General features: G+C 42.7%; 1 protein-coding gene across 1 annotated transcript; it reads right to left on the bottom strand.

The window, feature by feature from the left end:
* Positions 1-10,556: 10,556 nt before the first annotated feature.
* On the bottom strand, positions 10,557-17,333 carry mindy4 (MINDY lysine 48 deubiquitinase 4). Its single transcript, XM_085347886.1, has 18 exons — positions 17,016-17,333; positions 16,599-16,718; positions 16,337-16,521; positions 15,983-16,241; positions 15,670-15,905; positions 15,511-15,563; positions 14,614-14,726; positions 14,402-14,518; positions 14,231-14,322; positions 13,954-14,055; positions 13,737-13,800; positions 13,518-13,583; positions 13,361-13,428; positions 13,210-13,273; positions 12,666-12,827; positions 11,696-11,876; positions 11,127-11,205; positions 10,557-11,003 (listed from the first exon to the last, which is right to left on the bottom strand). The coding sequence occupies exons 1-18, from the start codon at positions 17,106-17,108 to the stop codon at positions 10,955-10,957; spliced, it is 2,103 nt and encodes a 700-aa protein (XP_085204012.1). The 5' UTR covers positions 17,109-17,333; the 3' UTR covers positions 10,557-10,954.
* Positions 17,334-23,252: the final 5,919 nt, after the last annotated feature.

Here is a 23,252-nt window from a genome sequence, read left to right as displayed (position 1 = left end):
TGGGAAAGCCACAGCCAGTGGGTCTTTATGCTCCTTCTGGCCCGAGTATTTCTTCTTCTTTCAGTTTTCAGCACCTTTCTGACGCTCTCTGAACAGGGACCACCATTACTAAACTCTCTCCTCTAACTGGAGCTTGTTGCAAAATTTCTGGCAGATTCCTCTGCTTGTCTCTGGCAATCACACACTCAATCTTAGCTGTCAGATATCTTGGACTCGACGGGATGTTGAGCAACCCGAGCTCCAAAGAACCAGCTTTGGATAAGCTCAGCAAAGGTTTGATGAACTCCTCAAGTAGTCACACGTGAAAGGCATTTTTCAGAGTTGTAGCTGTTGATAGGGAGAATCTAAATTAGCTGCACGATGGCTGATGGTGGGCTTTGAAAACATCTGTGTACCGTGCGGAAGACTTGACAAATTGGCTCTGGCGAAAGTTTCTTGCAGTTTACAAGTGCAATCAAGCAGGGAAAGAAAACCGTTTGAAGAAAGTTTGTTCACGATCATCAAAATTCACTGATTGAAATGTGCTTTGTGTTCAAGCCTCAGGCCACCTGCTGTATCAGTTAACAGGCTAAACTGAGCGTAGTCTCCAACTCGTCTGACTTTGTGCCAGGAAAGAAAGAAATGTGTGTTTTTTTCTTCCAGAGGTTCTCTCGTGTTTTCTTTTAAAGCAGCAAACACCGTATGAGAACTGCAGGTTGTTCAGTGACTGATGGAGGCGTCCGAGCTGCTTTAATTGAATTCACTGTGAATTTCGGGGACGGGGGTCAACTTGGCTGTGGTTACAGTACAGAGTGCTTTAAACTGCTGACAAAATAAAAAGGTCAGAAATCTATTTTTCTTTTTCATGTCGTACATTTGTGCTCTGAGAACAGTGATAGTGATTGCTGTTTTTATTTGGGGAGTGAAATAAATGACCCACGTACACGTGAGGATGCTGATAAGCTAAGAAAACATACCCTAAGCCAAAGATTACAACAGCTCTGTTCTCACGTCAGTATGTCTCTGCAGACTTAGCAGGAAAGTGTTTCTTACAAGGGATCATGCATTATTCAACAAAGTTTGGCCTGTTGTGGGATCGTTAAAAAATCATCTGCAGCGGACATCAGTTCAAAGGGTTGTGAACTTAAACTCCGTTGAAAATATGTGGGTGGGGGGCGGGTTGGGTTGTTTTTTAGTGCTGATGATGTACAGATCCTATCAGTGCAATGTTTCCAGCATGATAGGAGATGTCCTTGTGCTGCAGGGCAATAAAATCGGTGATAGCCTCCCTTCCACAAATCAAAGTTGCTTAGGAACAGACGAATCCGGCTCAGAAATTTATGCCCCACCAAAAACCAGCATATTGCAAAACCAAATAGCCGAAAGGATCCAGATGAAGCACTTCCTCTGTGGCGTACTGTGCGGTAATGAACTGGACCAATTAGGCAAAAGGGTGATGTTTTCAGCCCAAACTATAAAAGGATTAGGAAGCTAAAAATACTGCTCGCACCCCACGGGATACACTGGGGATCCCTTTCCCTTCGGGCAGGCAGAGCAGGGACACCGGATCCTAATCTGAGGAGGATATCACTTATCTGGAGACAAACAGCACAGATTAGGAGAGGAGACAGAAGATGCACAGGGGACAGTATGTGGGAGGGCGTTAATACAATTACACACAAGCACCAAATCCTTCCTCTGGTGCCTCTGAGAAATGCTGCTGTAATAAATAGCAAATAGAGACCAAAGCCATGCCATTTCCTTCCTGTCAGGCGGTACCGAGCTCCATCAGAGCTCAAGACCAGTGAGGAGAAACGTGTTCATGGAGCCATGTTTAGATGGAGGCTGGAGGACACGTTGCTGTAAACTTCGGGCCTTGTTCGGATGTGATACCAGCTCACCAAGTGGATGCAATGCTCCCATTCCTGCAGTTTTGTTAGCCATTTGGCACTTACTAACATATTTCATGCTAAAACCTAAATATGGGCTCTTATGACGTAAATATCAAAGCCCTGCCCCATCCACAGAAGAACACTTTGATCCAAATGCTTGGACCCCAAGGCTTCATTCAGTCAAACCGCCTTATTTATAGTGATCGCAGTCGTCTTGATGACTGTAAAATTGCTGTCGAGGGTTCATTGATTCACTTCATGTCTCATGATTAATTCATCTCTCTTCTCATGTCTTTTGCGAAATGCACAAATCCTACATGAGTCACCAATAATGTCAATTCAGATAATACATCCTTCATCGGGAATCTGACAGCTGAAAGACGACTGCATTGTCATCTTCATCATCACAGTCCAGTTCCTTCGTGGCTTTTTCCATCGTGCTGAAAGAGCCGTTGTGGGTTTGAGTGATGTGAAGAAAACACCTGTTGTTCTTTTGTGTGTTTATAAAAAGATTGTTTGGGGATTCTGTGACCCCTGCGCAGCCTGGGCCGGTCCGTGCCGTGCCGTGTGATTTGATGAGAAGTGCGCCGCCGCAGCTGTCTGTGCGCCAGCCTCTTTGATCGCGTGTCCTGGAGGTGTTGGAGCTGTCTTCCTGCCACCCCCTCTGCATGCCCCACACTGAGTGTGCTGCCACGGTTAGGTCTGAACGCACCGATTAACTTCAAGGCATCTTTTTTTTCACCCAGACGTGACATATAGTTAAGAGTTAATTTACGGTCAGTTTGTTCCCATTATGTGGAGAAATTACATAAACCGTCCTTTTTCATGATCGTTAAAAATAAATGCTTCACATCACAGAACATCAGCGACATCAATGAAAGTGATTTGTGCACGTGGAATATCGTTTAGAGTAATGTTTCTGGGGATTTTACTGTGTTTTGAATTCATGCCAGAGCCACAGACAACCGACGATAAACACGTCATTTTCCACAAGATGTTTTCATTTATTTAGCAATTAATCTATCATATAATTACAAACTCTTCTCAACCTGTGCATGGAAACAATAACGGCTCCATGCGGGTTTGAAGTTTTATAGCCGTGCCGAGTCCGGCCCAGCCAGCTGGATGACTTTGGGAACATGTGAGAGGGTGAGGGAAGCTTTTTTATTCCAGGGAACATTGTGTTGCAAGTCATTTAGAAACGATCGAGTCCTGATCGCTGTTTTCATCCGAGACGGGGCTTCAAACACAGTTTTAGAGGCAGACAGAGAAAAGCACGATCTTAGAGAGCTCTGCTGTGTTAACTGATTATTGAGAAAAGTGAAAATCACACTGATTTAATGGTCAATAAAATGTGACTTTAAAAACTGATAACGATTCATCTCATAAGTCACGACTCTTTGCCTCCAGTACTGCGCAGGACATGTTTATGAGCTGTTGCACACAGACGCACAGACACGTTTCAATTGTAAATGTACTCAGATACTTTCTTTTGTTTGTTTTTAACAGACTCAGCGGGTTTATTGGTCTGGCTACCTGAGAACTGCCTGAACTACTTGAGTCTAAAAGACTTTGCATCTGGATGTGAGAGTTCAGTGATTTCTAACAAAGCTAACCTGCCCATGGACGCTAACTTTGCTGGCAACAACTTTGCAAAGAGTATCCAGGAGGCAGATCTTATGGGGCGCCGTTTGTAAACTGAAACATGCCGAAATTAACAGCAACATTTTTCCACATTTAGCTCTAAATCTTACAAAAACATGTTTTTTCGAGTCATTTTTTACAACATTTAGTAAAATATTTGTAACTTTTCATATTTAAAACAGGATTTTAAATGTTAAATCTAAATGCTAAATGTTAAATCTAAATGTTAAATGTTAAATCTAAATGCTAAATGTTAAATGTAAATATTATATTTAAATGTAAATGTTAAATGTTAAATGTAAATATTATATTTAAATGTAAATGTTAAATGTAAATATTATATATAAATCTAAATGTTAAATGTTAAATCTAAATGTTAAATGTTAAATCTAAATGTTACGGGAAACTAAATATTTAGCTAATATGCAAATTTATTGTACGGGTCAACGGAAATACCAAAATAAAAGCTTCAAGAAAACCTCCCGCGCTAAAGTGTGCCGGTGTTGTGCCAAAAAGTGATTGTCTGCCAAAAACTGATTTCCGGTATTTGCCAAAAACTGATTGCTCGTATTTAAACTGCTATAAGTAACTTGTTGGGCTATAATATGTGAAACATATGTCAAATGCATCCCTCATGGATGACATAAAGTCATCTTGAGCCACAAACAACATTCGTGTAACAAGGTAGAAGCCGCAATCAGTTTTTGGCAGTGACTTTTATATAACCTTTATTTATCCAGTTTAAAAAAATCTCATTAACATTAAAAATGTCTTTTGTAAGAGTAAGTTGGCCAAGAGGACAGCAGAAATGGCAGCAAATATTACAATATTTCTGTAAAAATATTTTAAGTGGGGATAAAGGACCGGATTGGTTATAATGTAAGTACAATAGCAGAGAGTTGTAAAGATACTTGAAAAACAGATATTGTTTTAATTCTCTATATAACCCCTTTGTAAACCCTGTTCACCGAAGTCTATTTACGAACATACGTAAAGATATTACACATAAAAAATACACAGAAACATTGGAAATCAGTTTTTGGCAGACAATCACTTTTTGGCACAACACCGGTCGCGGTCAGGTTCTGTGTTTGCGCTCCTCTTACGGTCACTTTTGACTGCCATGAGCTGCTTCGACTATTCCCTACCAGCATGTCCAGCGATTTAGCTGAAAACATTGGAAGAGCCGTTTTGTCGGCCATTCAACGATTCAGCGGTAATGCACCCTCGACCTCACAAACGCCGCAGCACTTGGTAAGTTTATTGTATAGCATTTTGGACGGGTTGATAGCAGTGTTAGCAAAACTAGCAAAGCTAAATTACTTAGCTAGTCCTCAATTATTTCATTTGGTAGGCAGCAGACAGAGATCGAACATCATACAACTCTATTTATTTATTTGGTAGGTAGGTAACAGTCGTTCTTGATGTAAATGTTTCCTTAGGAATCCAGCAATGCACCTGGACCAAGTAGACCTGCCGTCTCCACTGGGATACCATACTGCTCGGTAGGCCTTCTTACACATATCATTTAATTCATTTATCATGAAATTTCCCCTTGTGGGACTAATAAAGGTATGTTATCTTATCTTAGCTGACTGGTTTTGATATACAGTCAGGTTCATAAGTAGTTGGATACAGACACATTTTCTAATGTTGCTTCTGTACATTACCAGAATGAATTAAAAATGAAACTACTCCAATGCAGTTGAAGTGCAGACTTTAAGTTTTAATTCAGTGGGTTGGACTAAATGAATGCATAAAAATGTGAGAGGGAAAAATTAATTTGTAAACACAATCCTATCATTTCAGAGGCTCTAAAGTAATTAGACAAATTAAATAACTGAAAATAAAATGATAATTTCTATTACTTTATTCAAAACCCTTTGTTGGCAATGACAGCCTGAAGTCTTGAAGTCATGGACACCACCAGATGCTGGCATTCCTCCTTACTAAGGCTCTGCCAGGCCTTTACTGCATTGGCTTTCAGTTGCTGTTTGTTTGTGGGCCTTTCTGTCCTAAATTTAGTCTTCAACAACTGAAATGTATGCTCAATTGGGCTAAAATCCAGTGACTGACTTGGCCATTCAAGAATATTCTATTTCTTTACTTTATTAAAGTCATGGGGTGCTTGGACTGTATGTTTTGGGTCATCTTCCATCTTTATTATTAAATGCTGCCCAATCAATGTGACTACTTTTAGCTGGACTTAAGCAGACAAGTATGTATCTGAACACATTCAGCTGCTTCAGTCCCGTGTCACATATTCAGTAAACACTACCAGTGCCACTGGCAGCCATGCACGCCCAAACCATCACACTGCCTCTGCCATGTTTTACAGATGATGTGGTATGCTTTGGATCATGAGTCGTTCCACCCTTCTCCATACTTTTTTCTTGCCATCATTCTGGTAGAGGTTGATCTTGGTTTTATCTGTCCAAAGAATGTTTTTCCAAAATTTAGCTGGCTTTTACTAGATGTTTTTTTTTTTTTTTTTTTTTTTTTAAGTCCATTCTAGCCTTTCTATTCTTGAGGCTTATGAGTGGCTTGCACCTTGCATTGAACCCTCTGTATTAGGGCTGTTCGATATGACGATATGAAAACATCTATCATTTCATATTATACGCTATCATTTGTTCTGTGGTGTCGCAAAATAAATTTTACGTCAATATTTTTCATCGTTTTGATGGTCACTGTAGTGGCTGTATTAATTTCTTAATTTTCTTTTTTCTGTTATGTTCTCTTTGACCGCATGTTGTCTGTTCACAGTAAAATTTTCAAAATGCAAACACTACGTCTCAAATCAATTCCAGGCCTTTTATCTGCTTAATTGGTAATGACATCATCATTTCATCGAAAAAACATGTTTTTGTAAGATTTAGAGCTAAATGTGGAAAAATGTTGCTGTTAATTTCGGCATGTTTCAGTTTACAAACGGCGCCCCATACCAGCTTTCCAGCTGTCCTCTCATCCAAAGACTGTTATTTCAGACAACAGAAAACAACATGGCAATAGCCACAGGCTACCTTACAACTATAAACTGTGGGTGCACATGTCCATCTCTTTTAATGAGAATCCCCCCGATGAACAGAGCACTAGCAGAAATCCTTGTGGTCATGTCCCTCTGAGGTTTGCTTGTGCAGCCTGTTTTTCATCTACATTTTATTTATTTTTGAGCACCCCGTTATGGAAAAAAAAGGTGCCCGGTCCATCCACTTTAATTCCTGCAGGCAGTTCCCATAGCTCTGCAAGAGGCCTCATGACAAGCGACTCAATTGACAGGAATGCAAGAGTTTCTTTATGGGCTTCCAGACCGTAGAGTTTCCTCATAGAACTGGATTATTTTAATTTATTGCCCACTAGTCATTTATAGCTACTATCCATGAAAATGACGTGAATGTCTGGATAAATCTATTCATATTTAAAATAGAACAGGGACGAAGCAGCGTTGAGAAGAGAGCCAGAGAAGAACTAATAACTGAATTAAAGTGGTGTATAAACATGCGAAGAAACACAGTGCATCATGGGAATCCCAGCAGCCTGGCTGCCTGTATCATAACTAAGGATTCCTTGGTTTGTTTAACAGCTTTAAACAAAACTTTTAACGAAATGTTTGATAAATGTAAAGAATATTTGCTGTATAACCTTTAAATCGGAATTCACTTTGTGGTGAACGGTGCATGAAGCCTTTCTAATTATTATTATTATACTTTTATAATATTGTCCTGTGAGCTCTCTGGGTTGTATGTCTGAATGAAGGCGCTCTAAAACGGTACAAAAAACCATTTATTTAATAAACAATAAACCCAAAATACATTTAATCATTACCTAAAACAAAACAACAGTTAAACAGGCGTGTAAAAAACACGATTTAGCCCTTTGTTCCTGAGTGGTTGAATTTTTATCATTTGTTCTAAGAGGTGATGAGTCTCATTTACATGCTGAAGAGCATTCCTATGAGTTGGGTCCAAAACGTTTCTGGATGCATTTGATGGATAAATGTAAAGATGAAGCTCGGTATAGTTTTAGCTTCGGCTGCCTGTCGAGCAGTCAGCAGCTAACACTGACTGAAGTGGCTTTGTGTTCAGGACTGCTCCTTTATTTCTCTTTAAAAACAATAAGTACATGCTCTCACAGCGGTGACCTGCTATTACAGACTTGCTCTTGAAACAGAGCATCAACCCAGTAGTTCCATTAAAGCTGTTGTCTTTGTATGTGTGGTGAAGTATCCGTGGATTTTCCTGTCCCAGTCTGACCCTTAAGGCCATGTTCATGGTCTTTTCTGATTACCAAGATACAGACAACAAAGAGCAGCTTACATAACAAAGTTACTGCACTGCAGTATTCAGTACATACTCGGTGTTCTGCAGTTTCCATCAGGATGGCAGGCAGCAGGAGGGCACAGTGCTTAGTGTAGAAAACATCAAGCATGGAGACAGCTGAGGTATTCAATTATTTTATTGTCCACACAGGTGGTTTGTCCAACGTGAACAAGCATCAAGGCAATGATGAGGAATGTCACACTCACTAAAAGTTCATCTAGATTATATGTGTCACAAGTCCTTAAAATAATAACATGTTACATATATTTTGTATAGAGCGCTTTGAGTCCATTTACCAAATATTTATCAGCAGAGAAATCAAATTAATTTAGTGTAAAATGTGGATACGATGCTTTTATGTTAAAAGGACCAGCTGACAGCAGAAGGCCACTGTGGTGAACACTGTCCTGCAGCAACACATCTAAAATATTCACATGCACATGTTCTTATTGCCAAACTTTAGAAGACCAACTATTCCCCAAAATATGGTAAATGTGCGGGCAGCAGAATCAGGCTGTGACAGACGACACGATGGCGGCCGACAGCTTTCCATGTGTCTGCACAACGCTTCGTCTCAGACGGACAAAACAGCAACGCAAGAAGTGCAATCGAAAGGTTCTGGGAGTGTTCCCGTTACGTGTGGATGGAGCACGTCGTGGTCGTGTGCATCAGCTCACACGCTGCCATCAGAAATAAAAACGTCATGTTAAGAACGTCTTTATTATTAGGAAACGTTTTGGCCTGAACAAAATGTGTCAACATCAAAGTGTTTCCTTTCCCTGTTCTCGGCTCCGTTTTTATGTTTCTGTGACTTTGTTACCTTCAAAGCCAACTGAGGACAAAACCTGCAAATTATGGCGAGCTCTGCGGCTCTTCGTGGACCGCCCCGGCTTCATTTTACTAAAGGGCATTTACTGGCAGTAGTCTGTAAATCATCCCTGTTGAATGAAAACATTCATCCCCTTCTGGCTGCCTCTGCCTCAATTTTATCCCACAACTTAGACATTCACATTATTCACACTCTCATTACACATACATATAGGATCTTGGGGGTGGGCACAATCACGGAGTCCAATTTACCATCAGGGTGTACACCTCACCCCTGACGTCGTTGCCCACCTCTCAATTTTAAATACACTTAGTCATTGAGGGCTAGCAGGAGGGACTATGCGCTTACCTGCTGCTCCATGGCAGGTAGCTCCATGCCCTCCTGGGTTTTAATTGCACCTTAGAACACATATGCATCAACACTACAATGAGCGGGTGGAGGGAGGTTTGGAGTCTTCTCCCACCCCCATTCTCTGCGGCCTGCTGGAGCGGGAGGGCTAGTAGGAGGAGTTGGCCGTCCGACTGCGGTCTGGAGTGTGGGGCCTCCCTGCTGCTGCGGAGTCGGGGCGGTCTGCCTCTCCCCACCGCAGGGAAAAGGGAAACACCACCTGGGTCTGGGTGCAATTCCCCCCTCCAGGGGCAAGGGTACCTAGACCCGGTTTGTAGAGTACGCTTGGGGAGTGTGATTGTGTGTACAGCGTCTCTTTATGTCTGTCTCCACGTTGGTTGAGTGTGGAGTGAGTGCATATGAGAGCATGAGGGTGGGAATGGATGTTTGTGTCTGTGTGTGCCTGTATGTCTGTGTCTATATGTCAGGTTGGGTATCAGACGCCACCTCTCTGGGGACATCTCAGGCCCTCCAAGGTTTGGAGGCCTATCTCCACCCACCACCACTTCCCCTGCCGGTGGCGGACTCCCTCAGGTGTCGGTGTGTTGGTGGTTCTTTGTGTCTGGGGGTGGGCGTCCGGGTACACACCGGCTCACTCCTTGGCGGCCGCTTGTCGGGGCCTGGGGCCTGGGGCTCGCTCGGGCCCCCTTTGGAGGTGGGGTGCCCCCGGCCTCTCGGCCTGGGGCTCGGTCACTCAGGCGCAGCTGGGGGCCGGCGGAGCTCACGGGCGCGTCACTGCAACTCCCCCTGACTTCTGCTCCGCGGCTGCTGGGCGAGCCCTCATCTGGGACTCTCCTCAGCTCTTACTGGAACAGTGGCGCAGCTGCCCCTCTGTGGGTCTTCCTTGGTCTCTTGTGTTCTGGGGGCCTCTGGATGTCTGGAGTTTTGATCTCCTCCATACCCACTTCACACCCTGGAGGACGGGGCTGTGGCCCCCCCACACTCCCTAGCAGATCATTACATGGAGAAACCTTTGGAATGCAAGCATGCTGATCCACACAGGTATGCACACATGGGTATTCACAGACGCGGACTAAAGCTTTCTTGGCTGCTGCCTCAAAGCACACTGTGCGCTGTCTATGTTGTGTGCTGCACAATATCGTTTATTATTTAGTAAATATTGATATCTATGACTAGCTAGTTTATTGTGATGGTGCTTTGTTTTCTCTATTATTATGTTGCTCTTTGTTGTTTGCTGTCTCCTCTGTTTGTTTTTTTTTGTTTGTTTGTTTTTTTTTTCTCCATACAGGTGACCCAGGAGTTCTTTTTTTTTTTTTTTTTTTTCCTCTCTCTTCCCCACCCTTCTCACCGTCTCTTCTCCCCTTTGGTTTTCTTTCTTTCTCTCATTCATTCCCCCTGTCCTATTTATTAAAAAAAAAAAAAAAAATGACAAAGGATGAACTGAAGCTCTGCCATCACGTAATGTCGCATACTGCTGTTTCTGATGTCATTTAGAAAAAAGAAAAAAAAAAGAAAGAAAAAGAATGAAAACAAATGAAAAAGTACATAATAAAAACACGCGGAGTCATTATTCAGAGACATGTTGCACAACCAACATCAGGAGTGCACGTATTTTTGTGACCAGCGCCAGATTTGCCTCTAAAAGTTTAACTGCGGACCTCAGAAGCAGCACTTTGGGCATTCAAAATAAATAAATATACATCCATTAAAAAGCTGACTTCCAGGGAATGTGTCAGGCATGGCAGGAGAAGAGGAACAAAGCAACTACTTGGAAAAGGACGGCGGCCAAATTTAAACGGGTCACAGTTTTCATTTTCTTACGGGCTCAGGCTCTGAACCTTTCGATCGCACTTTTCTGTATCCACTGTCAAGTTCGTACGTAATAAAACCGACGTGAAATAAACCAGCAGAATAACAAAAGCAAACTGAAAACAGATGATCGCTCAGAGAATAGGCTCCGTGTCATTCCAGCTGACACATGCATCCTTCCACCTGCAAGAAGAGCAGACTCGTCTATTACAGCTTCAGAACTCGTTACAGGATTAAAAGGAAAAGCAAAACATGTCGAAACATTTTATGGTTGTTTCAGGGATCTGTCTGTATGACGGCTCTCACCTTGTTCGGATGCAGAGCTCCAGAGGAGGAGTGAGGTCAGTATCCACCTCCTGACTGCTCTGGGACAATCTGCCGACCGCTAAAAGTAAAAACATTTTTATTTCGCAGCTTTAGGAACACTCAGAAGCAACGACTTGAAAAATCTGACTGAAAACAGGTCACGATTAACCCAACACATTTTAGACGTCATGTAAGGCAGCGGTCTCCAACCTTTTTTGCGCCACGGACCGGTTTATGCCCGACAATATTTTCACGGACCGGCCTTTAAGGTGTCGCGGATAAATACAACAAAATAAAACTAGTACCGGTACCGAAAAAAAGAAGATTTATTCATAACACACGTGGAAAGACCCAGGAAAACCGAGTACACGATAAAAACGATGACAAAATAACGCTGAAAACCGATAAAACCCTGAAAACCAGACATTTCACACCCGAGCCTCTACTCTCGCGGCACGGTACCAAACGACTCACGGACCGGTACCGGTCCGAGGCCCGGGGGTTGTAAGAAGACAGACTGGACACACGGGGCTGCAGACAAAGACAATCAGATAAACGATGCTACGTACAAACAGTGAGGCGGATCTCCTCCTGCTGGTTGGCCAGTCCATCGAAATAGTAGAGGTCGAACTCCGTGCCGCCGCCCTCGTTGGTCAACAGCTCCCTCTGCAGGCCAAACAGCACGCTGAAGTGGCTTTCACTGCACACCACCCAGATGGGGTAGCGTGGCGTCTTCAGGTAAGCTCCTACCTTAGAAGGAGAAAACCAATTGTCTTTGATCACATCAGCCATACAGAATCACTGAGTGATGCAATACGTGTACTGAAAGCAACGCAGGCATTACTGCTCTGTACGTAAGCCAAACCCATCTTAACCATTTATTCCCGACGACCTGATGTAAAGACGTCTCGTGTGTAAGACGCCAACGAAGCGAACTACGACAGAGTCGACGTAACAGGTCGCCGAGCAGAGCAGCAGAGGAGTGAAGTCAGACACAGATGGTGCTCCAAGACTTCATGAGTTTGGAAGCTCTGCACCGGCCAAAGAAACAACTACAACAGCTTTGAAGGATTTGGGTGTTTCTGGAGCTTTTGGTGTCCCGGGTGTGCACAAAAACAGCTGAGCCGTGACGCAAACCCATATCCCCCTTATTCAAACTTTTCAACTATGAGAGGAAAACCCTGCTCACCTCAGGGTGTGACCTGACCAGACAGTCTGTGAAATTCAGCCCCAGAATAATGCTGGTGGCCTTCCCGTCTGCGTGGACGGGGACCAACTGGTCAGGAGTTCACTCATTTACCAACACGCTACCAGTTATTACGAAAAATCCAGTTAAAAATGAAGATTTTTGAGTACTGGTTTCCAAATGCTGCGGCACATACGTTTACTTGAATATCATATAGATTCTATAATAGTTTAAGAATATACTTGTGGCGATGCTCCCATCATCAGAGTGAACAATGGGCCTGAAGTCAGGGCTTGTCGGTGTAACATGAATCAAACTGGGATGTGGTCTGTTAGAGGCTCGGTGTTTCTCACCTTACAGATGTTATAATGTTCAAACAAGGACAGCAGGCCGACGTCGCAGTGACCTTTGATTCCTTTGAGCAGAGTCATGTTGCCGTTGCCCGAGTCCAGCTCCACGTCATCATCGAACACATTGGAAACTGCTCTGCCACACAGCAACAGGTTGACCAGCTCCTGGTGAGAAAACACACAGTTATTACTGCGTCGTGTTTCTGTTACCTCCTGTAAAGCTTAGACAGCGTGGCGCGTACTGTCAACACGTATGTTTAAAAACAACAAAGACAAAATGAAGAAATGTTCCTCTGACAGCAAACGGCGCAGAGAGCGAGCGGCCTCGGCCGAGGGGTTCATTGCTTTTTCACTGTTCAGTTAAAGAGTATTGTTTAGGATTTAGTGACACCTAGAGGCGAATCTTCCAAGCTACACTTCAAAGACACCTGATGTCGCACCATCACTGCAGATTCACAGCCCAGAAACACAACAACACTGTGACAGCTTTAAAAGCAGCTTAGAAGCTGAAGCTAATGAATCTTCTTATATCCAACTAGCACAATACCTGTGTGCAGTACCCATGGGCTCCAATCAGCGTGGTGGTGGGCACATCCATATCTTCCTGTACTCTAAAGAAAGAAGAACCACATCATAGTTGTTTCACAGTCTGGTTCCAGCTACTTTGTTCTGCATAAAAGATGTTTTTAAAAAAGTACTTTTGAATGGACCGCGAGAGAACAGCAGACACAGTCAGCAGCACGCAGCCCAACATCCCAGGTTCAAACTGTGGGGAAAAAACAGATAAAAAGGAAAGTGGAGGATAAACGTTTGTGCCCTCGAGAGGGAAAAGGAGAAGAAATGTGCTTCTCTCACTTGCTCAACATGCTGCTCAAGGATCAACTCCAGATCTTTGAGGTTCTCCACAGTCAAACAGGTGATCTAGAACAAAGACAAGTCGTAAAACGTCAACAGAACAAAGTTACGGTTACGGCTCTGAATCTTACGTAAGTTTGACAAATATCATTTCATGAACCTCACCAGTTATCTTACATTCATTCTGATTAGCTTCAGTGCAAATATAAAAATGTGTACCTTTTCAAGCACCCCCTCAGATCTGTAGGGTCGAGCTGGGGTGAACTGATTTCTCCCTGAATTTCTGTTTCCAAACAACAAAACCACAGCAACACCTTCATAAACGTAGCGACGCGAGAGCAGACTCACACCAACGCAGTTCCTAACATCTGCACAATATCTGCAGATACAACACCAATAAAACGGCTGTGTGCTTCAGTAAAACTGGAGATCTCACATTGCAACTGTGGCTTGCTTTTCCTCGCCAGCCCTCCACAAGATCTCAGCCAGAGCCAAAACGAGACACTTTCTCCTGATGCTGTTGGACGGTCTTAATCTCCTGAAGGGGGAAAAAAATCTCATCTGAGCGAGAAGCTCTCTGGTGATAGTACGGTTGAAACTGAAATACAGAAGTCACTTGCTGAACATCATTCCCCCGTGTGAAGTAACAGCTTTAGAAAGTGACTGGAATAAAGTGCTCGCAGGTTCATGCCATGAACTAAAGGGTGACTTACTGCAGGCCCGTGGTACAGCTCTCAGTGCTTTCAAACAGCAGTTTCTTAAGAACAAAGGCTTGAACAGACGCCAGAACTCCACAAGGACCTCCCTTAAAAAATTCAAAGCCACAATTAAATAAAGCCTGTGAAAATAAAAACAATTTAAGCATCCGGCTTGATTGAAATCACCTTTCTCTGCACAATCCCATATCGGAGGTCATGCGTGTCTGAGAATGTGAAACCCTGATTCCTCCACTCAATATTGAAACAATTTAGGCTGGATCCAAGAAGAAGTGTTTTTAATTCCTAGAGGGAATAAACGGAAAACAAAGACATAATCAAAGGCAACTGCAGAAAGTCTGCGCAGCAGCTTGAGAGAAACCCTGGTGTAAATCACCCACCGTGGCAGTGCCCTGGTCCATCGGGCGACTGGCGAGGCTGTGTTCGGGTAAGGTTCCCCGCAGAGGGGCGTCGCAGAGTTCTCGCAGATCGTCATCATAATCCTCGATGTCATCTAAATAATTAACACAAATATATCCTTGAAAATCAAAAGTTAGGCACCGATTTGTTTTCAAAGGGCGAGAAACAATCAGTGAAGCCCCGGGCCGCACATACAGAAAGTATTTGCCCTAAAATAAACTTTAATACTAGATGAAGACAGCCCAACGCCGTTTTTAAACGATGAGTTCACTTTTAATGGGAAAAGATTATCCAAACCTTAAACTAATGACTGCTTGTGCCACCAACAGGAATTTTGGACCCGTTTTTTGGCAGAATTGCTTTGATCCAGTCACAATGGGGGCTTTTTTTTGCAAGCCCCTTTTTGTTTAAGGTCATTCCAAAAGTATGATTGTTTGTTTTGCTGCCGGTGTGCTTCAGGGCTTTGTGCACTTGAGCTTCACAAACAAACGTATGATTAAACCTTCTCCTTCTGGATTTTATAGCAGAGAGCAGAATTTGTGGTTCCATCAATTACAGCAAGTCATTCGGGTCTTAAAGCAGCGAGGCAGCCATCTAACTAATGCTACTAACTCATCAGGGAGAGTCAGGGTGTGGCTGCTGACATCCACCTCAGCTTTCCCGAAAATGAATTAACCACGGGTAATTTATGAATAAAGGAGGTTTGGATAACTTTTAAAATCTGCGCTTTGCATTTACTCGGGTTATCACGCTCTAAGGTTAAAATTTGTTTGGTTTTCTGAATGCTTAGGTGTGACAAATATGCAAAAGAAATCAATAAATCAATAATCAGAAAGGGACAAGCACTTTTTAACAGCCCTGTACTGCACAGCACTTACCCAAGACCATCGCAGACGCATCCAGATCAGCCACACTTGGCCTGGTCTTTGCTCTAAAAAAGAAAACAACGTGTAAATATTGAGAACAAAGCCTGGGAAAGCAGTGAGCATGAGGCCATTACTTATTATGTGGAGTCAAACAACTTAAAGCTATTTTACTTTGCTGTCGTCACCATGCTCAGTCTCACTCGCTCAAAGCTGTTTTCACTCGGTGTTCTCTGTGAAACGCTCAGCGCCTCGCGCCCCGCTCGTACACGGTCAGCTGAGCCGATTTCACTTCTGCTGCCTTGTAAACTTCCAGTCACCAAATGTCCATCCTGAGTGGGTCTGGTTTCCTCTTCTCCTCTGAGTAGCGGCTGGGACACCTTTCGACTGTTACGTTTTCTGTTTGATTCCTGAAAGGAGAAAGTGGAGGATTAACAGCAGATGAGCACGCGATCACATGTGTTTTTAGGCATAAAAGCTTTAGTACCTGGGGTACCGGTCCAACCAATATGCCTCTCCTAATGCGATTAGTTCTGCTCCTTTGGGTGGTCTCAGAGGTGGTTTTTTCTGGTTCTTTTTGGATTAAGCTCTTCTTGTCTTGGAGGGAATCCATCGCTGGATGGTCTTGTTGAACTCCTAAGTCAGGACCCCGGAAACCTGTCTGATTATTACTGGACTTTCTATCGTTTGCTGGCATCAGTGAAGCATTTGTAGCTTGAGAAGGGAATGTTGCTGTTATATCAAGCCTGTGAAAGACAACAGCATATTCATTTAAGCACATTATTACAAAAAAGAAAGTAAAATCAGTAGAAAATAATCACAAACGCTGCCTGTAAAATACCTCGATCTGGTCTGTTTGCTTGGAACAGAAGCCGGGCTGCGGTCCTCCTCTCCTCCATTATCCATCGAACTAGTTTGGGCTCTCCGTGGGGAAACCTCACTGCTCACTGGTTTCTCATTCTTTACTTGTTCAATGAGATGCTTTACAATAACCTCCAGTAATGTTTTCAGAGGGTTATTTTGAAGCTGCAGTGACAGAGAGATCAGCTACACACGTTACCTGTTGCGCACCACAGCAGTCACCTTGCAGCTTTAACGCTTACCTTGTTCTTCCTGTAGAGATCCTCAATGCTGAGAATCTGCCTCAGCTCCGACCTGTTGTTGATACTGGCCTCTGTGCGTGGATGCTCCTCATCCATGCAGGCAATAGTCCTCTTCAGCCCCTGAACATTTCCAACAAAAAACAAACAAACTGGGAATTAGTCTATTTATTTCCCCTCATATTGCGAAAGCTTGCATCTTGGTCGCATGCTCTCCCTCGTGCACTGCTGCTACGACTACATGCACGTTTTCTTATTTTAAATAAAGCAGGGCTGCTTACAGACACGCTCGCTGGACCAGAATCGCATCGACACAAACTCGCAGCGGAGCTGCAGCTGGCTAGCTAGCAGTGTTAGCGGTTTGCACAGAAACGCTGTGATGGGCTATCAGTCTGAATTACCACACGTTAGCCGACTCACCTTACGACTCAAATACTCCCGTACAAGGGACGAAGACACCTCTTCGACTGAAGGGACCATGCCGAGGACGAGTCTGTCCGTGTTAGCATACATGATCAACGAGAAGCGGCCATGGTGTTAGCAAACAGCAGCGGGATGCTGCGCCGACAGCACTGAAGAGCTGAGTTAGCTGCTTATTGTTAAGGTCTTAATAAATCATGGCTGGGTACAGTTTAGGTTCAAACAGGGTGAAAAACATGCAATCTCCACTCGGTGTCGTGGGGTGTCCTCGCGGGGGCTACAGCTCCGTGAAACTGCGGCCCTTTCTGACCCTGTACGGCTGCGTTACCATGGCAAAGCTAGTCGTTCACGGACGCTTCGAGCTTTTTTGATGCCCTGGGCTACTTTAGCCTTGGTGCCCTTCTCTCAGGTTTGTGGGTACAGCTTCTATCCGGTACAGCTCGGTAGCACTGGATTCGACCCCCCCCTTTTTTTTTTTTTTTTTTGAATTACGTTCGTTCAATTTGTGTAGTGATTTGTTCACTACACATGATGCAAATCTCCTGTTGCACCACATCCCAAAGCGGCTCTATAGATTGAGATGTGGTTACTGTGGAAACCATGTGAGTACAGTGAAGTCACTCATGTTCAAGAAACCAGTCTGGGATGATTTCATATCTAAATACCACAGAGATGCACCACAGATAATAAATTGTTACGGACAACAAACAGCTCAGGAGCTGCTGCTGAAATGATGTTTCATCCTTCATTTAAATACATCACCACTGTGATTTTTTTAAATATTTGATTCATGATCATTTCCCCTCCGTGACTGTTAAGTTTGGAGAAATCAGTGTGATTGTAAACTGTCACTATTTCAATTACCACACCACCCTGCCAACAAAGAGGAACAATGTGTGCTTGGAGATGAGAGAAGGTCTACATTTAAAAGAGAAATTGGACGATAGCTTGAGGGAAATAAAGGGTCTTTGCCTGGTTTTAGCAGGAGACTAATGTTGGCAGAATTCATATTTGGTGGTAGTCTGCCCTTTTCCTCGATTTCCTGCAACATGCTGTGGAATACTGGTGCCAAAATTGTCCAGAATTCTTTGTAGAATTCTGCAGGGAAGCCGTCTGGACCTGGAGCCTTATTATTGGGCATACTTATCAGGGCTTCCTGGAGTTCACTTGGCGTCAGTGGCGAATCCAGTTCCATTGCTTGACTATCTAGTAATTTTGGAAGAGTTACGTTGTCAAGAAACAGATCAATTTCATTTTTAGATGGGTTTATTTGTGGTGAGTATAAAGTTTCATAGAAGTCCCTAAAAATGTTGTTTATTCTTCCAGGATCATATATTGTGTTCCCCGATAAATCTTTAGCAGCACATATAGTTATTTTTTCTTTATTTATTTTTAGCTGGTTAGCTAGAAATCGACCTGATTTGTTACTGTGTTCAAAATTCTGCAAGCGAAGTCTTTGTATAAGGAATTGTGTTTTTTTATTAATAGTTTCATTTAATTCTAGTTTTGTTTTGCATATTTTGTTCAATGTTTCCTGATCTTGGTCGCACGCGTAGGCTTCTTCTAGTGATTTGATGTTTTTTTCTAATTCCTGAATATTTTTGTTTTCTTCTTTCTTTTTGTGTGATGAGAAAGAAATTATTTTACCTCTCATCACAGCTTTCCCTGCTTCCCATAGAACAGAAGCAGATATTCCGGGAGTGTCATTAAAGTCTAAATATGAAGTCCATTCCTTTTTAAAGTATTTAATAAAGTCTTCGACTTAGTTTTAAAAACCTCCACAGTGCAGGTCTGCCTAATATCTTGAGGGAGGCTGTTCCACAGAAACTGGGCACGAAAGGTAAAAGCTCTCCAACTGTCTTTTTTCTGGCTCTAGGAACCTTTAGAAGGCCAGAGTCCTGAGATCGGAGCGCACGAGATGGAACATAAAGGTGTAAAAGGTCGGAGAGGTATGAAGGTGCCGATCCATTTAGAGCCGCGTAGGTGAGCAGCAGGACCTTAAAATCTGCTCGAACCTGACGAGGTAGCCAGTGATCTCAGAACAGGGTAATGTGCTCAAATTTCCCAGTTCTTGTTAAAATGCAAGCAGCTGCATTTTGCAACATCTGTAGACCTCTGAATCTTTTCTTTGGTAGCCCAGAAAGAAGAGCGCTACAATAATCAATACGTGAGGACACAAATGCATGGACAAGAACCTCTGCAGTGTCGCTTGACAAAACTTGTCTGATTTTGGCGATGTTCCTCAAATGATAAAAGGCGGTCTTTGTTATATTTTCTATATACTACTGTTTAAGCTTTTTCATTAATATGTAGCTAAATTATAAACAGAAGGAAAGTTAATGAAGTTCTGAGAAATGTGTGTGCTTATAAACGCTCGTTTAAGTGCGTCTGTTTCACCTCCTGCTGTGCACGAGGAACAATGTGTTCTAGGACATGAGAGAAGACAAAAGGAACAGACTGCCCATGAAATAATCGTGTTTGCAGAAAAATATCTTAGAGCTTTATGTGACCTTGTATCTAATCCATGTGTCTGAAAGTGCTATGAAACTATGCTGGGAAACCCACGGTTCAAACAAGCTGACAGGACTGCTCTTCAACGTCCTCTCAGACTATCACAATTTTGCTTCTTCTTGCAAGAATAAAAGAAAAAGCTCTTTCAGCACATCGATCGGGGTCTCCATTGCCTTGGTTTTTATTAAAGTGGTGTCACCTTTGGATTTATCTGACATTCCGCTCCTTCAAGTCAGATCCTACATCCCAGCCCTTTGCCAAAAATAAGGAACCTGCAAATTGTGGGAGGCCTTGGGACCATTGCTGGATACCTTATTACTCCCACTGACCACAAATTCAAAAGACCTGTCCGACAACATTTGTGTTATCTGAATCTTATCCAATAAATTTACCAGGAAAATGTTTGATGATAAAATCAGACTTAAGTGTAATTCCAAGTGCAAAGGGAAAGCGAGCCATCAGGTTAGTGAACGAGAAGCTTGCTTGTTAAGTCATTGAAGTACAGGGAACTTCTGCAACCCGATCCTCAATAACTTCTGATCTTTGCAGAAAAACCAAGACATAATTATGCCATTTAAGACAACTTAGCAACAACTATCAGAACTACATTGTACCTTATATTATAAACACAGATACCCGACCTGATTTAAATGATCAACAGATCAAAATGGGAAGCAAGCCACACACAAAGAGATGACGTCTGATGCACTGGGAACTACTTTGAGATAACATAGCCACATTTAACTGTAGAGAGCCTTATTGAGCCATGGGCCATGCTATGCCTAAACAAACAGGAGGGCTGGTACAAGGTTAGAAAGATTTCTATGTGATGCTGAGGAAGACAGCAAGGGTGTACGATGTGCTCTGCCCTTCCAACCTTTCAACTGCATTGGAACCAAAGAGTGAAAAATCACCCTGCTCCAACCAGACTGGGCCAAGCTCCAACTAAGTGATGTGCAGCAGCTGACCATTACTGGTTGTTGCTGTGTGCCGTGTCTTCAAGGACTGATTCAGAGAATTATTATTACAGCACTGATTAAGGTAGATTGCATAGATGATATAATTTTGTATACAGAGGTACCCATGATGGGCAGATGGTGGCCATGATGACACCAAGTATTGGCGATCTATAGCTTTGTGTTTGGTTTAGCTCCTTTACATATGAACTTGGTTGTAGCTTTTCTTTTGCGTTTATTATATTTTATTTGCAGTCTGTTTGGGTTCTGGTTAATCTTCCGAGTTCAGTCATATTAAGTTGATTCCCTTTGTGATCCTTTTTCCCAGCCGTCGATGGTCCTTCGTCTCGTGTGTGATGTTCTGCTTTGCTAGCTTTGGTTCTTTTGTGGGTTCTGTTCAGCTGTGTTCCCCAGATGTTTCCACTCTGCTCTTACCTCATGTGTGTGTTTACGTCTTCAGTCTTCCTCTGTTCTTTCTCACATTGTTGTCATACGTGTTCTACGTTTCCTCCATAGTTCATGGCTTTCCATGTGAGGTATTATTACCCTTTATACTCATGTATTTTGATCTTCTTGATATTGTTTAGATAATAATAATAATAATAACTTTATTTATAAAGTGCCTTCAAACAAAGTGCTGTACAGCTATTTGACAGTAAGAAGATGAATAAATAAAAGAGATAAATAGCAGTACAAGTAAAAACAGTAAGAATTTAAAAACTAAAAGGCAAAGAATTAAGACCTGTAGGATAGGGTGAACAAACATGTCTTCGACTTAGTTTTAAAAACCTCCACAGTGCAGGTCTGCCTAATATCTTGAGGGAGGCTGTTCCACAGAAACTGGGCACGAAAGGTAAAAGCTCTCCAACTGTCTTTTTTCTGGCTCTAGGAACCTTTAGAAGGCCAGAGTCCTGAGATCGGAGCGCACGAGATGGAACATAAAGGTGTAAAAGGTCGGAGAGGTATGAAGGTGCCGATCCATTTAGAGCCGCGTAGGTGAGCAGCAGGACCTTAAAATCTGCTCGAACCTGACGAGGTAGCCAGTGATCTCAGAACAGGGTAATGTGCTCAAATTTCCCAGTTCTTGTTAAAATGCAAGCAGCTGCATTTTGCAACATCTGTAGACCTCTGAATCTTTTCTTTGGTAGCCCAGAAAGAAGAGCGCTACAATAATCAATACGTGAGGACACAAATGCATGGACAAGAACCTCTGCAGTGTCGCTTGACAAAACTTGTCTGATTTTGGCGATGTTCCTCAAATGATAAAAGGCGGTCTTTGTTATATTTTCTATATACTACTGTTTAAGCTTTTTCATTAATATGTAGCTAAATTATAAACAGAAGGAAAGTTAATGAAGTTCTGAGAACTCTGTGTGCTTATAAACGCTCGTTTAAGTGCGTCTGTTTCACCTCCTGCTGTGCACGAGGAACAATGTGTTCTAGGACATGAGAGACGACAAAGGAACAGACTGACCATGAAATAATTGCTGTGCAGAGAAATATTGTTGACTTGCATGTGACCCTGTATCTAAACCATGTGTCTGAAAGTACTATGAGGAAAAGCTGAGGGGCCTGGCTCTCATCTTCCTCTCAGATTATAAGAGTGAGAGTGTTCTTGCAAGAATTAACAAAAAGCTTTTCCATCAGTCTGACAGTGACGTAGTTCCTCCTGCAAAGTGCAGGATGCAATGAGCAGCAGCACTGTATACAGAAGTATTAGCCTAAGCTTATGCTAGCACAACCTCGCCCAGAGCAAGGAGGGCTAGAGGGGCCGCCAAACCACAGGCGTAGACCCTCCAAATATGTGGAATGATTAAAAAAGAAAATACATCAAATGCATGTTTTTAAACTGACAGTGTGTAAATTGCTAAGACTATAAACCTCTTTTTGAGGAACTTGCTCCTTGGTTGAACATTATGACCACAGGCCCTGTTCCTGCTGTGTAACTCCTCAAGTCTGAACACAAACTGTATTGAAATCACGTTTCAGCTGAACGTGTTCTGAATACAAATGTAGAGATGCAGATAAAGAAAAATAACAAAACTAATACCTACATTTTGTGACAGAACAACAACTAAAGAGGTGCAGTTCTCATCAAGTGCAGCTGATGAACGGGCAGTGCGACGATGCGGTTCGAGGGCAGTTGCCTGCTTTGTCTAAGGCATAGGTGTCAAACTCTGGCCCGCGGGCCAAATTTGGCCCGCAGCCTAATTACATTTGGCCCGCGAAGCCATACCAAATTACTATTAGAGCTGGCCCACTGGTATTATACAGCTAATATATATATTGTTTAGTATTAAGCTCGGCTTGTTCCATATTCAGTTTTTCAGCAAAACGTGTCCATAAGAAAAGATTCATTCTTATATCTGGAGGAATAAATATATTTCAATAAATATTAACGTTAGCCCGCGACTTTGTTCCAGTTTTGAATTTTGGCCCACTGTGTGTTTGAGTTTGACACCCCTGCTCTAATGTGTAGTCAACCAAGGATGGGATCCAAACATGTCTTTGTAAGGGAGGAAAACTTTGTGCGGCCTCCTTCTTGAAACTGCTTCATCCTGTGTTCACAGCGTGTTGCAGTTTACTCAGCAGTGTTATCCTGTAGTTACAAGGCCCTTTGATTGCATTTGAACACAATACTTACAATGTCAGGTCACAAGACATTTTAAATACTTTGCTGCCTTAAAATAAAACTTATAGAAAAAAGCAATGAACCTATTCTGGCATTTCATTCTAGAAAGGTTACATTTATGTATTTGCAGTTTCCTTC

Source organism: Diplotaxodon limnothrissa, linkage group LG23 (genome assembly GCF_057381915.1).
Source record: "Diplotaxodon limnothrissa isolate DT_005_m linkage group LG23, D_limnothrissa_male_GT1.1, whole genome shotgun sequence".
Taxonomy (NCBI): domain Eukaryota; kingdom Metazoa; phylum Chordata; class Actinopteri; order Cichliformes; family Cichlidae; genus Diplotaxodon; species Diplotaxodon limnothrissa.
The sequence above is the reverse complement of the archived record's forward strand: the minus strand, read 5'-3'. Positions and strand labels throughout refer to the sequence as shown.